Below are 14,313 nucleotides of genomic sequence, written 5' to 3'. Positions count from 1 at the left end.
CCAGTTATATCTACATTATTACCTAGTTATATGTACATTATTAACTAGTTATATGTACATTATTACCTACCTAGTTATATCTACATTATTAACCAGTTATATGTACATTATTAGCTAGTTATATGCATATTTTTATTATTTACCAGTTACATGTAACTGTTTAAGAGTTGTATTTAGTTTTATTTTTTTCGTTCATTTATGGTGAACTGTTTTGCTCTTTTATTTATAATTCAAACATTTTATTTGAAGTTAAAATTTTTATTTTTTTTATAATATAGCGCTAAAGTCGTGACTGCATGTCACCTGTGTGACAGCACGGGTGGGATTGGAAAATAACTGTGGAACATTTCTCCAATCATCCAACAGACATTAGAACCTTCATGTACAAGTGTGTGTCTGACTCACGAGGTCTACCCATCATGCCTTGTGGTTGTGATACAGGCACGGATAATCCATTTCTTCTCGGTTCTGTCATAATACTGTTCTTAATGTGTTAGAACACAGTTCTTTGTCACTTAAAACATATCTGAGTTTCTCAACTTTTACATGAATAACTTCAGCTATATGAGTTAAACTTGTTTTGTAAAGGCTTTTATGTAAAAAAAAAAAAAAAAGTATATCTCTGAGTTTTAAATGCAGGACTGTGATGGTATAACTCCTTGTTGGGCTTGGCTATCCAGCTGGCTAATGTATTTATTCAAATTTCAACTGGACATAGAACTGGCTTTTTTGTTTCACCTGCCAGTTTCTGGAAGGACAAGGACTGTGTGTGGAGATGGGATGACTGTCCAGGCTCATAGTTGCCTAGAGACGTGTATGTGAAGTGTGGCGTGCTTTGGCGATGCAGCTACCAAGGCATCATCCAGGTGGGTGCTACGCTTTCAGCCATAGAGGACTAGATATGTACCTAGAAGCAGCTTCCTCAGAGACGGTGAGTTGCCCTCGTGAAGACCAACAGACCAACAGCTCCGGTCAAACCAACAGACCAACAGCTCCTGTCAAACCAACAGACCAACAGCTCCGGTCAAGCCAACAGACCAACAGCTCCAGTCAAACCAACAGACCAACAACTCCGGTCAAACCGACAGACCAACAGCTCCGGTCAAGCCAACAGACCAACAGCTCCGGTCAAACCAACAGACCAACAGCTCCGGTCAAACCCACAGAGCAACAGCTCCGGTCAAGCCAACAGACCAACAGCTCCGGTCAAACCAACAGAGCAACAGCTCCGGTCAAGCCAAAAGACCAACAGCTCCGGTCAAACCAACAGACCAACAGATCCGGTCAAACCAACAGACCAACAGCTCCGGTCAAACCAACAGACCAACAGCTCCGGTCAAGCCAACAGACCAACAGCTCCAGTCAAACCAACAGACCAACAACTCCGGTCAAACCGACAGACCAACAGCTCCGGTCAAGCCAACAGACCAACAGCTCCGGTCAAACCAACAGACCAACAGCTCTGGTCAAACCCACAGAGCAACAGCTCCGGTCAAGCCAACAGACCAACAGCTCCGGTCAAACCAACAGAGCAACAGCTCCGGTCAAGCCAAAAGACCAACAGCTCCGGTCAAACCAACAGACCAACAGCTCCGGTCAAACCAACAGACCAACAGCTCCGGTCAAACCAACAGACCAACAGCTCCGGTCAAACCAACAGACCAACAGCTCCGGTCAAACCAACAGACCAACAACTCCGGTCAAACCGACAGACCAACAGCTCCGGTCAAACCAACAGAGCAACAGCTCCGGTCAAGCCAACAGACCAACAGCTCCGGTCAAACCAACAGACCAACAGCTCTGGTCAAACCAACAGACCAACAGCTCCGGTCAAACCAACAGACCAACAGCTCCGGTCAAGCCAACAGACCAACAGCTCCGGTCAAGCCAACAGACCAACAGCTCCGGTCAAGCCAACAGACCAACAGCTCCGGTCAAACCAACAGACCAACAGCTCCGGTCAAGCCAACAGACCAACAGCTCCGGTCAAGCTAACAGACCAACAGCTTCGGTCAAACCAACAGACCAACAGAAGATGATGAACGTTACTACTAGTTACTTCCATCAATTTCATTCATTGCTTTGACCTACTGTATATATTTAGTTTACTGTGTTTTGGAATAGTATTTGGTTGATTTAAATTATACTCGCAATTCAGCCTGTTTCTGCCAGTTGTACAATGTTGTTGAAGAACAGTAAAAAAAAAACTAGAATGTGTCTGTCCCGCTCTCTTTCTCTTTGAATCAAACAGTCGAGTTCACTGCAGTAGTTGACGTTGTCAATGGTCATATTAATAAATAGTAGACTGCCAGATTGTTTGATAAATCCTGTTATATTGATGACTATTGTATTGATAGTTACTCTACGTTTTTAAATCTATATCTTTTTTTTGGGGGGGGGGGGGGGGGTATTATGACACTTCATTGAGAAAGCATAGAAATCACATGAATCAGTAGAAAAGGCGGATGCAGGGATTGACCTCAGGTCTCCAGTGGGGAGATTTGTACATGTGATTTGTGCCAGAAATGTTACCAGTCAACCATGGCTCTGCACACTGTCTATTGAATGAGTAAACTTACGTTTACGTTCTCATCAGTGTACACTTTGGTCCTTACTTCGCTGGTCATACAGCAGCCGTTTTCCTTCCCCTTGCCACCACAACACGTCCTCTCCTGTGGCACGCGGACGGACACACACACACACACACACACACACACACACACACCACAGATTGGAAATTATGGAAGTGAAAGTGAAAGCAGGAGGAAGACGATGCTCCTTACTCATCCTCGGGATGCTGCATGACGCTCAGGGTGTGTTTGTGTGGTCTTACTTTGGTGAATGTCTTGTACCCCTCCAGAATTGGTCTGTAACCAGTACACCGACACAGGTTCCCTGTTTGGGACAACAACAGTACAACATTACCTGGCTCAAACCTGTCGTTGATGTGTGGTTCAAATGGGTCGAAATGTCTAAATATACATAGGTGAGGTTTTTTTGCCAGGAAGACACTAGTTTGTAGGGCTGCAAAATTCTCATAACTTTTCCAAAAAGTCCTGGATTACGAGAAATTGGGATTGGTTTTGCAACCTAAATGTTTTAACCCTACTAGTTTGACGTCCAATATACCTTGGAAGGCCTCCTCTATGTCGGCCATGCGTGGTGTAGGGTTGTTCCTGAGCAGAGAATACATAGACATGACGATACCTGGGGTACAGAACCCACACTGAGAACCATGAGACTTAGCGATACGCTCCTACACACACAGAGAGAGAGAGAGAGAGAGAGAGAAACTTATGGAAGGCTTTGACTATGTCATAGCATTGCTATTGAGAAAGGCTGCCGAAGGAAGACCTGGCTCTCAAGAGAAGACAAGCTATGTCCACACTGCCCACAAAATGAGGTGGAAACTGAGCTGCAATTCCTAACCTCCTGCCAAATGTATGACCATATTAGAGACACATATTTCCCTCAAGTCACACAGATCCACAAAGAATTAGAAAACAAATCCAATTTTGATAAACTCCCATATCTACTGGGTGAAATACCACAGTGTTCCATCACAGCAGAAAGATGTGTGACCTGTTGCCACAAGAAAAGGGCGACCAGTCAATAACCAACACCATTGTAAATACAACCTATATTTACGTTTATTTATTTTCTCTTAAACTATTTGCACATAATATGAGATTTGAAATGTCTTTATTCTTTTGGAACTTATGTGAGTGTAATGTTTAATATTAATTTGTATTGTCTATTTTACTTGTGTTTATTATCTACTTAATTAACTTGCTTTGGCAATGTTAACATATGTTTCCCATGCCAATAAAGCCCTTACATTGAATTGGATTGATTTGAGAATGACAAAGAAAGGGGAGAGAGAGAGACAGTTAGGCGGGAGGGGAGAGAAAGCGAGAGAGAGAGAGAGAGAGGGAAGGAAAGAGAGAGGGGAAAGAGAGGAGAGAGAGGGAAGGAAAGAGAGAGGGGAGAGAGAGGAGAGAGAGGAAGAGGAGGGGGGAAGGGGGAGAGAGAGAGGGAAGGAGAGAGAGAGGGGGTGAGAGAGTGAGAGAGAGAGAGAGAGAGAGGGAAGGAGAGAGAGGAGGAGAGAGAGGAGAGAGAGGAAGAGAAGGAGGGGGGAAGGGGGAGAGAGAGAGGAAGAGAATGAGGGGAAGGGGAGAGAGAGAGGAAGAGAAGGAGGGGGAAGGGGAGAGAGAGAGGAAGAGAAGGAGGGAGGAAGGGGGGGAGAGAGAGGAAGAGAATGAGGGGGAAGGGTGGAGAGACAGAGGGGGGACAGAGTTTTGGCTGCAGTGTGTATACGTAAGCGTACCTCCACGCGCTCTAAGACACTGTTCTTACCTGCACAGGGTGTAGTTTCCCTGCCACGCTGCCGATCCCTTCCACCGTGGTGACAGCACAGTGATGGAGAGAACACAGAGGGGCCAGACACCCATTCACCGAGTGGTGACTGGAGGGTTAAGTTAAACACACTCTCTCGCTCTCACACAAACACGCACCACACGCACCACACGCAGATTGCTATTTGAATTAAGGATACAGCACTCTTCTGAGGTGGGGCTGGTATTTGGAGAGCATCACAGTACAGGCTCCACATCCTCCCTCTGCACAGCCTAGCTTAGTACCTGTCAAACCCACTGGTACACACAGTCAAGGAACAACTGGATGGGGGGGGGGGGGATAGGGGAGAGAGGTAGAGTGTGTGAGGGAGAGAGGGACAAGATGGGAGAAAGAGATGAAAAGAGATGAAAAGAGAGAGAGAGACAGTCGGAAGGGAAACAGAGATAAAATTGACACATCCCCTCAAATCAATACAGGAAAAATTCAATCTTAGCATGAATTACCACTGCGACTATTACTGGAAGTATTAACTGGACCCAGGAATCATACGGGAAGCTTAACTTGACACAGGAGTCATACTGGAAGCTTTAACTTGACCCAGGAGTTGTACTGGAAGCAATGACTTGACACAGGAGTCGTACTGGAAGCTTTAACTTGACCCAGGAGTTGTACTGGAAGCAATGACTTGACACAGGAGTCGTACTGGAAGCTTTAACTTGACCCAGGAGTTGTTCCTGTCAGTTGTGTGTTGATTAGCTGCTCTTTCCTGGATGTGTTTATTTGTTTAATTATATTATTCAACCTTTACTTTATAAGACGGTTGATACGTCCCCCCAGGGGCCAGAACTGTGACGGACTGATATTTAAAACTTTTCAGTACATTAATCTACCTCTCTGCCAAATTTGGTGCATTTTATCACAAAATGTGCGTTAGTAATGGAAAAGTCATTTTAGCTCTGTTTATACAGAAAGGACAGTGACATAACAGTCTATATTATTCATTAACTTATGAATGTTCAAACCTTTGGAACAACCAATCCTCTGGCTTCTCTCCAAAACCATTCTCTGTCTAGCCGTGCAGACCAGCCCTGCAGACCAGCTAGAAAGGTCAAATCTCTCTGTAAACCAGCTAGAAAGGTCATATCTCTCTGTAGACCAGCTAGAAAGGTCATAGAAAGCGCATATCTCACTGTAGACCAGCTAGAAAAGTCATATCTCACTGTAGACCAGCTAGAAAAGTCATATCTCTCTGTAGACCAGCTAGAAAGGTCATATCTCTCTGTAGACCAGCTAGAAAGTTCATATCTCTCTGTAGACCAGCTAGAAAGGTCATATCTCTCTGTAGACCAGCTAGAAAGGTCATAGAAAGCGCATATCTCACTGTAGACCAGCTAGAAAAGTCATATCTCTCTGTAGACCAGCTAGAAAGGTCATATCTCTCTGTAGACCAACTAGAAAGGTCATATCTCTCTGTAGACCAACTAGAAAGGTAATATCTCTCTGTAGACCAACTAGAAAGGTAATATCTCTCTGTAGACCAGCTCTGTAGACCAGCTAGGAAAGTAATATCTCACTATTTTCGTCCTGCTTCGTTGAACGTTGTGAAATATTGTCTCTAATGTCTACTGTCTATTCAGAACAAATAGCCAACTGTCCAAAGTTCTGCCTCCATAAAACCACAGAGAGAGTGAAAGTTCCTACAAGACAAACAACTGAAAGCACAGAACATTCAGAGCAGAAATGGCACAATGGGGCATTTTCCCCCTCAATATGTTAAGTGAACAAATGAAACACATGTACTTTTATCGTGTGTGTGTGTGAATAGCAGAGGGAAGATTTATATATATATATATATTTTATTTTTTTGCCCGCAAACAGAATATATGGGTCTGTTAATACAGGACTAGTAAAGACCCAGTGATACAGAATATATGTGTCTGTTAGATTAATTAATACAGGACAAGTAAAGGCCTAGTGTACTACTTTACTGAAGGAAAAATTAAATTATATGTTTTTTTGTATTTACATTTTTCAATGGGTGCTGTAGCACCCTCAACACCTCTACTTCCTGTGGCTATGGTATTAAATTAGCACCCTCAACACCTCTACTTCCTGTGGCTATGGTATTAAATTAGCACCCTCAACACCCCTACTTCCCGGGACTATGGTATTAAATCAGCACCCCTACTTCCTAGGGCTAGTCAGCACCCTCAACACCTCTACTTCCTGCGGATATGGTATTAAATCAGCACCCTCAACACCTCTACTTCCTGTGGCTATGGTATTAAATCAGCACCCTCAACACCTCTACTTCCCAGGGCTGTGTGTGAGTGGTATTTCAGGATACACTTTCTCCTGAGGTATGTCAGCAGTGTCATCTCTGGATCCGCATGCTTCTCTGTTATCTGGAGAGATAACATGTATAGTATGTATATCATGATATACATGTACACATATATGACATATTCAGTACCTGTCAACAGTTTGGACTCATTCAATGATTTGTCTTTGTTGTTTATTATTGTCTACATTATAGAATAATAGTGAAAACATCAAAACTATGAAATAACACATATAGAATCATGTAGCAACCAAAAAAAGTGTTAAAAAAAATCCAAATATATTTTCTATTTTACATTCTTCGAAGTAGCCACCCTTTGCCTTGATGACAGCTTTGATCACTCTTGGCATTCTCTCAACCAGCTTCAATTAACTGGCTTCCCTTGTTAAAAGTTCATTTGTGAAATTTCTTCATGCGTTTTAGCCAATCAGTTGTGTTTTGACAAGGTAGGGGTGGCATATTTTGTAAAAGACCAAATCCATATTATATCAAGAACAGCTCAAATAAGCAAAAGGAAATGACAGTCCATCATTACTTTAAGACATGAAGATCAGTCATTCCGGGAAATTTCAAGAAAATGTCTTCAAGTGCAGTCGCATAAACCATCAAGCGCTATGATGAAACTGGCTCCCATGTGGACCACCACAGGAAAGGAAGACCCAGAGTTACCTCTGCTGCAGAGGATAAATTAAGTCGCGTTACCAGACTCAGAAATTGCAGCTCCTCTTCACAGAGTTCAAGTAACAGACACATCTCAACATGAACTGTTCAGAGGAGACTGCGTGAATCAGCCCTTCATGGTCAAATTGCTGCAAAGAAACCACTACTAAAGGACACCAATAATAAGAAGAAACTTGCTTGGGCGAAGAAACACGAGCAAATGGACATTAGACTGGTGGAAATCTGTCCTTTGGTCTGATGAGTCCACTTTAGAGATTTTTGGTTCCACCCAACGGTTCTTTGTGAGACGCAGAGTAGGTGAATGGATGATCTTCGCAAATGTGATTACCACCATGAAGCATGGGGAGGAAGAGGTGTGACGGTGTGTGGGTGTTTTGATGGTGACACTGTCTGTGATATATTTAGAATTCAAGGCACACTTAACCAGCATGGATACCACAGCATTCTGCAGCGATACGCCATCCCATCTGGTTTGCGCTTAGGCTGGCTGTGTAAGGGCTATTTGACCAAGAAGGAGAGTGATGGAGTGCTGCATCAGATGACCTGGCATCCACAATCACCCAAACCTCAACCCAAATGAGATGGTTTAGGATGAGTTGGACCGCAGAGTGAAGGAAAAGCAGCCAACAAGTGCTCAGCATATGTGGGAACTCCTTCAAGACTGTTTGGAAAAGCATTCTAGTTGAAGCTGGTTGAGAGAATGCCAAGAGTGTGCAAAGCTGTCATCAAGGCAAAGGGTGGCTACTTTGAAGAATCTAAAATGTAAAATATATTTTGATTTGTTTAACATTTTTTGGGGGTTACTACATGATTCCATATGTGTTTTTTCATAGTGTTGATATCTTCACTATTATTCTACAATGTAGAAAATAGTAAAAAACAGAGGAAAAACCTTGAATGAGTAGGTTTGTCTGGTACTGTATTTCCCCACATAACCATATACACACTATGATTAGGTAATTTGTTCTTATGGCGATAAATTTGAGTAAAGTTACTGAGAATGAAGAAGTAAGATAATAAACATGTTAAACGTGTTAAAGATCTTTAGCCATTATATTTCAAATGCACAATTATCAAATGTATAGATCTTTATTAAGCATAGTCTCAGTAAAGTGTTACCCTACCAGCCCACCTACCATTATAAGTGGCTTACTGACCAACTATTGATCAAGTTGACTTGAAAGAAAAGTTGTGAATCTTACCTTTTTTCCATTTACAAAGAAAACAAGTTCATCTCCGCTCATGTTGTGATCCGTCAGATTATTCCTGTTAGTCTGCTCTCCGTAGGTCAGGTCCGACATGTTTAGGCTAGTGGTTTGCGCGCTCTACTGTTATCAGTGAAGACTGCTACGTTATCGTGTGACAATGAATATGCTCATTCAGTCACCCTGTGACACTATCTCTCTCTCTCCTTTTGTCTTTCTCTCTAGACCTTTCAAAGTTTAACTCCCTACGTCCGCCTGTCCCTGTTCCCTCTATATCTCTGTCTTCATGTGGCTAGACAAGAAGATAAAGCGTCATAAAAGGATAAAGTCTCCAACTTTGGACTGAATATGAGGATGACACACAGTAAAATCATGTGTCACACGGAATGTGAGGCGGGAGATGACATAAGACAAACACATGATAGCATGTTATTGATTAGGGATTAGCCTTATGGCCATGCATGGTGAGTAGTGTACTCATGAGGTGGCTTTCTGTCACTGACCTACCGTCCTGTTTTTCTTTTGGTGTTTCAGACCAGACACTTCTTAATAAACATTCACTAACACTAAAAAGAGCTAGGCTTGGCATGAGCCGTGTGAGACAGCTAGAAGTATGTAAAACACAGGAGAGAGAAATGCCAATGCTAAGATTAAGACATGATGTATTCTTTAGATGAATGAATGAATGAGTCATATGTCAAAAGAGAGTGAGAGTCAGAGATGACAATTCAATTTGTCAGAACAGACAGTGTGATTGTTTGATAATTTTATTGAATAGATTTGTAGTTTGTGTCAAGAGTTATGTTTCTTCAATACTATCAGTTTCTCACAGCAGGAAAATAATCTTGCAGCAACAGGAAATCTGATTTATTGTGCGCCTTATAATTAATGGATATTTTGGTATATTTTTAGTTAGGGGAAATCATATCAGAAATTACCAACTTAAGAATCTGTTTAAAGCTTGAATAAACTGCAAGTTTTCATGTCCTGCAACAACAGAGTGATCAAAATAAGATTTCATTGACTTTAGTTCCTTCTCACGCAATGCAAATTCACATGTTACTCATAGTCAGAGCTCTAGGATCAGCTTTCAGCTTTTCCACAAATCCTATGTCACGCATGTGTGTAGGAACGGACCAAGGCGCAGCGTGCGCATCGTTCCACATCTTTATTATATTGTGAAACTTAGCCAAACAAACAAACTATAAACAAACCGTGACGACAGACGTGCAACATGCACTAACTCAAAATAATCTCCCACAAACACAGGTAGGGAAAAACAACTACTTAAATATGATCCCCAATTAGAGACAACGATGACCAGCTGCCTCTAATTGGGAATCAAACAAAAACCCCAACATAGAAAAAAGAAACTAGAACACAACATAGAAAAAATAAACTAGATAAACCCCCTCCCCAGTCACGCCCTGACCTACTCTACCATAGAAAATAAGAGCACTCAATGGTCAGGACGTGACATCCTAATTTATTCCAAGACACAGATCTAGGATCAGGGCCCATATCCACAAAGCATCTCAGAGTAGGAGTGCGGATCTAGGATCAGGTTCGCCATTTAAATCTTAATGAATGAGACTATATGGACAGATCTTAGATCAGCACTCAAACTCTGAGATGCTTTGTAAATATAGGCTCATTTTACATTACTCAAATCCTTATTAGCCATATAGAGTATAGTACTGACTGTTACCATTAGAGGAGATAAAGCAACAATCTAAAGCAACAAACCGAAAGCAAAATGCTTTAGAATGTCCTGGATAGATATGTCCCGCCAGCCGTCCCGAGGTATTAAAGTGCGTACAGTAAATGTTACAGATAGTTTATGACTGTTGAGGTTACTTATAAGTCAGTTCCATTTCAACTGTATTGCTGTCGGGTTGCAAACAGCAGTGTATATAATCAAATGAATTGGGTTTGGTGTACTGTAGAGTCGTTAGCTCTATGCTGTTGTCCAAATCCTCCTGTATCACATCACATTGGATTTCTCACATGCTTCATAAACATCAGGTGTAGACTAACAATGAAATGCTTACTGACAGAGCCTTACCAACAAAGCAGAGAGAAAAATAGAAAAATATTAGGAAGATAATAAAAACACAATGAGTAATGATAACTTAGCTATATCCACGGGGTACCAGTACCGAGTCGATGTGCAGGGGTCCGAGGTAAATGAGGTATATCTACATTTAGGTAGGGGTAAAGTGACTAGGCAACAGGATAGATAATAAACAGTAGCAGCAGCGTATGTGATGAATCAAAAAAGTTAGTGCAAAACGTGTCAATGCAGAGTGTCCAGGTAGCTACAGTTCATTCAGAAAGTATTCAGACCCTTTTACTGTTTCCACATAACGCCAGGCGTTATTGTTTCAGTTTCAGTTTCATGTCTGTGTGCTGTCTGTGTTGTTGTTTGTGTTGTTTTGTATTATGTTCCGTTCATTTATTAAATTATTCATTCCCTGAACTTGCTTCCTGACTCCCAGAGCACAAGAATAAGGCTGTAACAAAATGTGGAAAAAGTGAAGGGGACTGTATACTTTCTGAATGTACTGTATTTGGTTAACTATTTAGAAATCTTGGGGGTATAAGCTGTTCAGGGTACTGTTGGTTCCAGACTTGGTGCATCGGTACTGCTTGCAGTGCAGTAGCGGAGAGAACTTGATACTGTTACTGTTCTTGTATACAAAATATTTGTATTTAAATAAGTCTCCGGATATTCATTTGATCAGTTTCTCACAGCAGGGAAATAATTCTGCAGCAACAGGATATCTGATTTATTGTGTGGATTATAATTAATGGACTTTTTGGTAGGGGTTGGTACATTTATTTAGGGCAAATCAAATCTGACATTAAGAAGCCTTTTAAAACCTTGAATAATCTACAATGTTGCATTTCCCACTGACAATTCCTGCAACAAAAGTGATCAAATCAAACGAAGATTTTATTCATACTGAAGAAAAAAAGAAGTAGGGGCGTGGATCTGAACACCAGTCAATATCTGGTGTGACCACCATTTCTTTGCCTCATGTAGCACGACACATCTCCTTCACATAGAGTTGATCAGGATGTTGCTTGTGGCACGTTGTCCCACTCCTCTTCAATGGCTGTGCGAAGTTGCTGGATATTGGAGGGAACTGGAAAGCGCTGTCGTACACGTTCGATCAGAGCATCCCAAACATGCTCAATGGTATTTGTATTGGTTGTCTGTAGCTTTTGGCTGCCCATACCATAACCCCACGCCACCATGGGGCACTCTGTTCACAACGTTGACATCAGCCAACGACGCCATACATGTGGTTCTGAGGCTGGTTGGACTTACTGCCAAATTCTCTAAAACGAAAGGAACATTCAATTCTCTGGCAAAAGCTCTGGTGGACATTCCTGCAGTCAGCATGCCAATTGCTTGCTCCCTCAAAACTTGACACATCTGTGTTTGACATTGTGTGACAAAACTACACATTTTAGAATTATTGTCCCCAGCACAAGGTGCAACTGTGTAATGATCCTGTTTAATCAGCTTCTTGATATGCCACACCTGTCAGGTGGATGGATTATCTTGGTAAAAGAGAAATGCTCACGAACAGGGATGTACACACATTTGTGCAATTTTTTGTTGTTGATAAATACACTTTTTGTGCATGTGGAACATTTCCGGGATCATTTATTTTAGCTCATGAAACATGGGACCAACACTTACGTTTATATTCTTGTTCAGTATATTTTAGTTCCTTCTCAGGCAATGCAATAACACACCTTACTCCTAGACAGAGCTCTAGGAACAGCTTTAACTTTCCCAATTCCACGTTACATTGTTGGTAATCAGGCACACTGTTGTGTCGTCTGCAAATTTGATGATTGAGTTGGAGGCGTGCGTGGCCACGCAGTCATGGGTGAACAGGGAGTACAGGAGGGGGCTGAGCACGCATCCTTGTGGGGCCCCAGTGTTGAGGATGAGCAATTTGAGCAATTTGAATTGACGGCAGTAAAGTCAGGAAGTAAATTCAAATTTCAATTCAATAATTGGAAAAAGTGCAACTATTTTCAATGAATTCTCAATAAAATTAAAATTAAAAGCTATTTATTTCATTTAATTTTAGATTTATATCACTTCACTGACTTGACTGTCTTTAATTCAAATTGACCACAACCCTGGTTTCAATGGAACAGTTAGAAAACTGTGTCACTGCTGTATCTCCCACTGTGTTCCAGTTGTCATGGTGTAGACTGTTGTCATGGTGTAGACTGTTGTCATGGTGTAGACTGACTCCAAGTCTATATGGTGCTTCCTGATATATCTAGGTGGTGTGTGATCAGATGGCAGTGTGCCTGACCTGCTTTACTCAGCCTGATCAGCCAGATTCTTCTTGACCATCAGCCTGTTATTCAGATTATAACCAGCATGCCATTGCCTTGAGGTCAAGGGTCACCCAATCACATCCTGCCCCCAAGAGGCCAGCCTCTAACACACACACACAGTAGATTTGGTAAAAAGCCTGTGACACATTGCCATGATTTGGACCAAGCAGTTGTTTTTTTCTTCTTCTGTTTATTATACAAAAACAGTCACAACAGCAACATGCAGCACATTATCCAACCTAGTGGATAGACTGCAGATACACAGAGAGGAAGGTTAAACCCTGGAGTCATTATCAGCATCATGGTGTCTCACGCTCATGACAAACAAACAAGCACAACACAACACACACATACACCAAAGACAGCCATGCCTGGAGTGTAAAACACATGGTCACTACACACACACTCACCTCTTTCTGAGAGAGAGAGAGAGAGAGAGAGAGAGAGAGAGAGAGAGAACGAGAGAACGAGAGAGAGAACGAGAGAACGAGAGAGAGAGAGAGAAAAAAATACAAGATTTAAATAAATATGTAAGGAGATTTTGTGTGTGTGTGTGTGTCTGTGTGTGTGTAGTGACCATGTGTAGTGACCACACACACACACACACACAAAATCAGGGGTAATACACTGTATCGAAGCTAACGCCACTAGCCACCACAAGGTATCAAAGCTAATGATCCCTCACTCGGTTGTCACTGTTCACTCACTGTGCTCTGCATGGTTCAAAACATGCTACAATTCAGCCTAAATAAATACCCTCTTATCAAATAGAAAACATCACCATATATATTCACATACTGTCCAGTACCTTCAGAAAGTATTCAGACGCCTTGAATTTTTTACACATTTTGTGATGTTACAACCTTGTTCTAAAATGGATTAAAATAATACAAATCCTCAATCTACACACAATAACCCATAATGATAAAGCGAAAACACGCTTTTTGAAATGTTTGCAAATATATAAAAAAATGAAAATAATGAAATACCATATTTACATAAGTATTCGGACCCTTCGCAATGAGACTTGAAATTGAGCTCAGGTGCATCCTGTTTCCTTTGATCATCCTTGAGATGTTTCTACAACTTGATTGGAGTCCACCTGTGGTAAATTCAATTGATGGGACATGATTTTGAAAGGCACACACACCTGTCTATACAAGGTCCCACAGTTGATTGTGCATGTTAGAGGAAAAACCAAGCCATGATGTCGAAGGAATTGTCCATAGAGCTCCGAGACAGGATTGTGTCGAGGCACAGATCTGGGGAAGGGTACCAAAAAACGTCAGCAGCATTGAAGGTCCCCAAGAACACAGTGGCCTCCATCATTCTTAAATGGAAGAAGATTGGAACCACCAA

At 41.8% G+C, this 14,313-nt stretch overlaps 2 protein-coding genes across 4 annotated transcripts in view; one reads left to right on the top strand and one right to left on the bottom strand.

Annotated features, from left to right (window-relative positions):
* Positions 1-8,921, bottom strand: part of xdh (xanthine dehydrogenase) — a 50,517-nt gene extending 41,596 nt beyond the window's left edge. Inside the window, exons 1-7 of one of the 3 annotated variants that reach the window (XM_029730888.1) lie at positions 8,581-8,921; positions 6,704-6,761; positions 4,556-4,652; positions 4,357-4,465; positions 3,130-3,256; positions 2,834-2,895; positions 2,580-2,672 (exon numbers count right to left, since the gene is read on the bottom strand). In XM_029730888.1, the coding sequence (XP_029586748.1) occupies positions 2,580-2,672; positions 2,834-2,895; positions 3,130-3,256; positions 4,357-4,465; positions 4,556-4,652; positions 6,704-6,761; positions 8,581-8,679 (645 nt within the window). In that variant the 5' untranslated portion in view covers positions 8,680-8,921. Of the gene's footprint in view, positions 1-2,579; positions 2,673-2,833; positions 2,896-3,129; positions 3,257-4,356; positions 4,466-4,555; positions 4,672-6,703; positions 6,762-8,580 lie in introns of those variants that run through there. The other 2 variants (XM_029730890.1, XM_029730891.1) reach the window with 2 other exon arrangements.
* Positions 196-2,314, top strand: LOC115172968 (translation initiation factor IF-2-like). Its single transcript, XM_029730892.1, has one exon. The coding sequence runs from the start codon at positions 842-844 to the stop codon at positions 2,084-2,086; it is 1,245 nt and encodes a 414-aa protein (XP_029586752.1). The 5' UTR covers positions 196-841; the 3' UTR covers positions 2,087-2,314.
* Positions 8,922-14,313: the final 5,392 nt, after the last annotated feature.

This window comes from Salmo trutta, chromosome 33, assembly GCF_901001165.1.
Source record: "Salmo trutta chromosome 33, fSalTru1.1, whole genome shotgun sequence".
Classification (NCBI taxonomy): Eukaryota; Metazoa; Chordata; class Actinopteri; order Salmoniformes; family Salmonidae; genus Salmo; species Salmo trutta.
This window is presented reverse-complemented; position numbering and strand designations above follow the sequence as displayed.

Bases quoted from the DNA above. Each gene is read 5' to 3' on its own strand.
- LOC115172968 (XM_029730892.1), top strand. From the start codon at position 842: ATGCAGCTACCAAGGCATCATCCAGGTGGGTGCTACGCTTTCAGCCAT.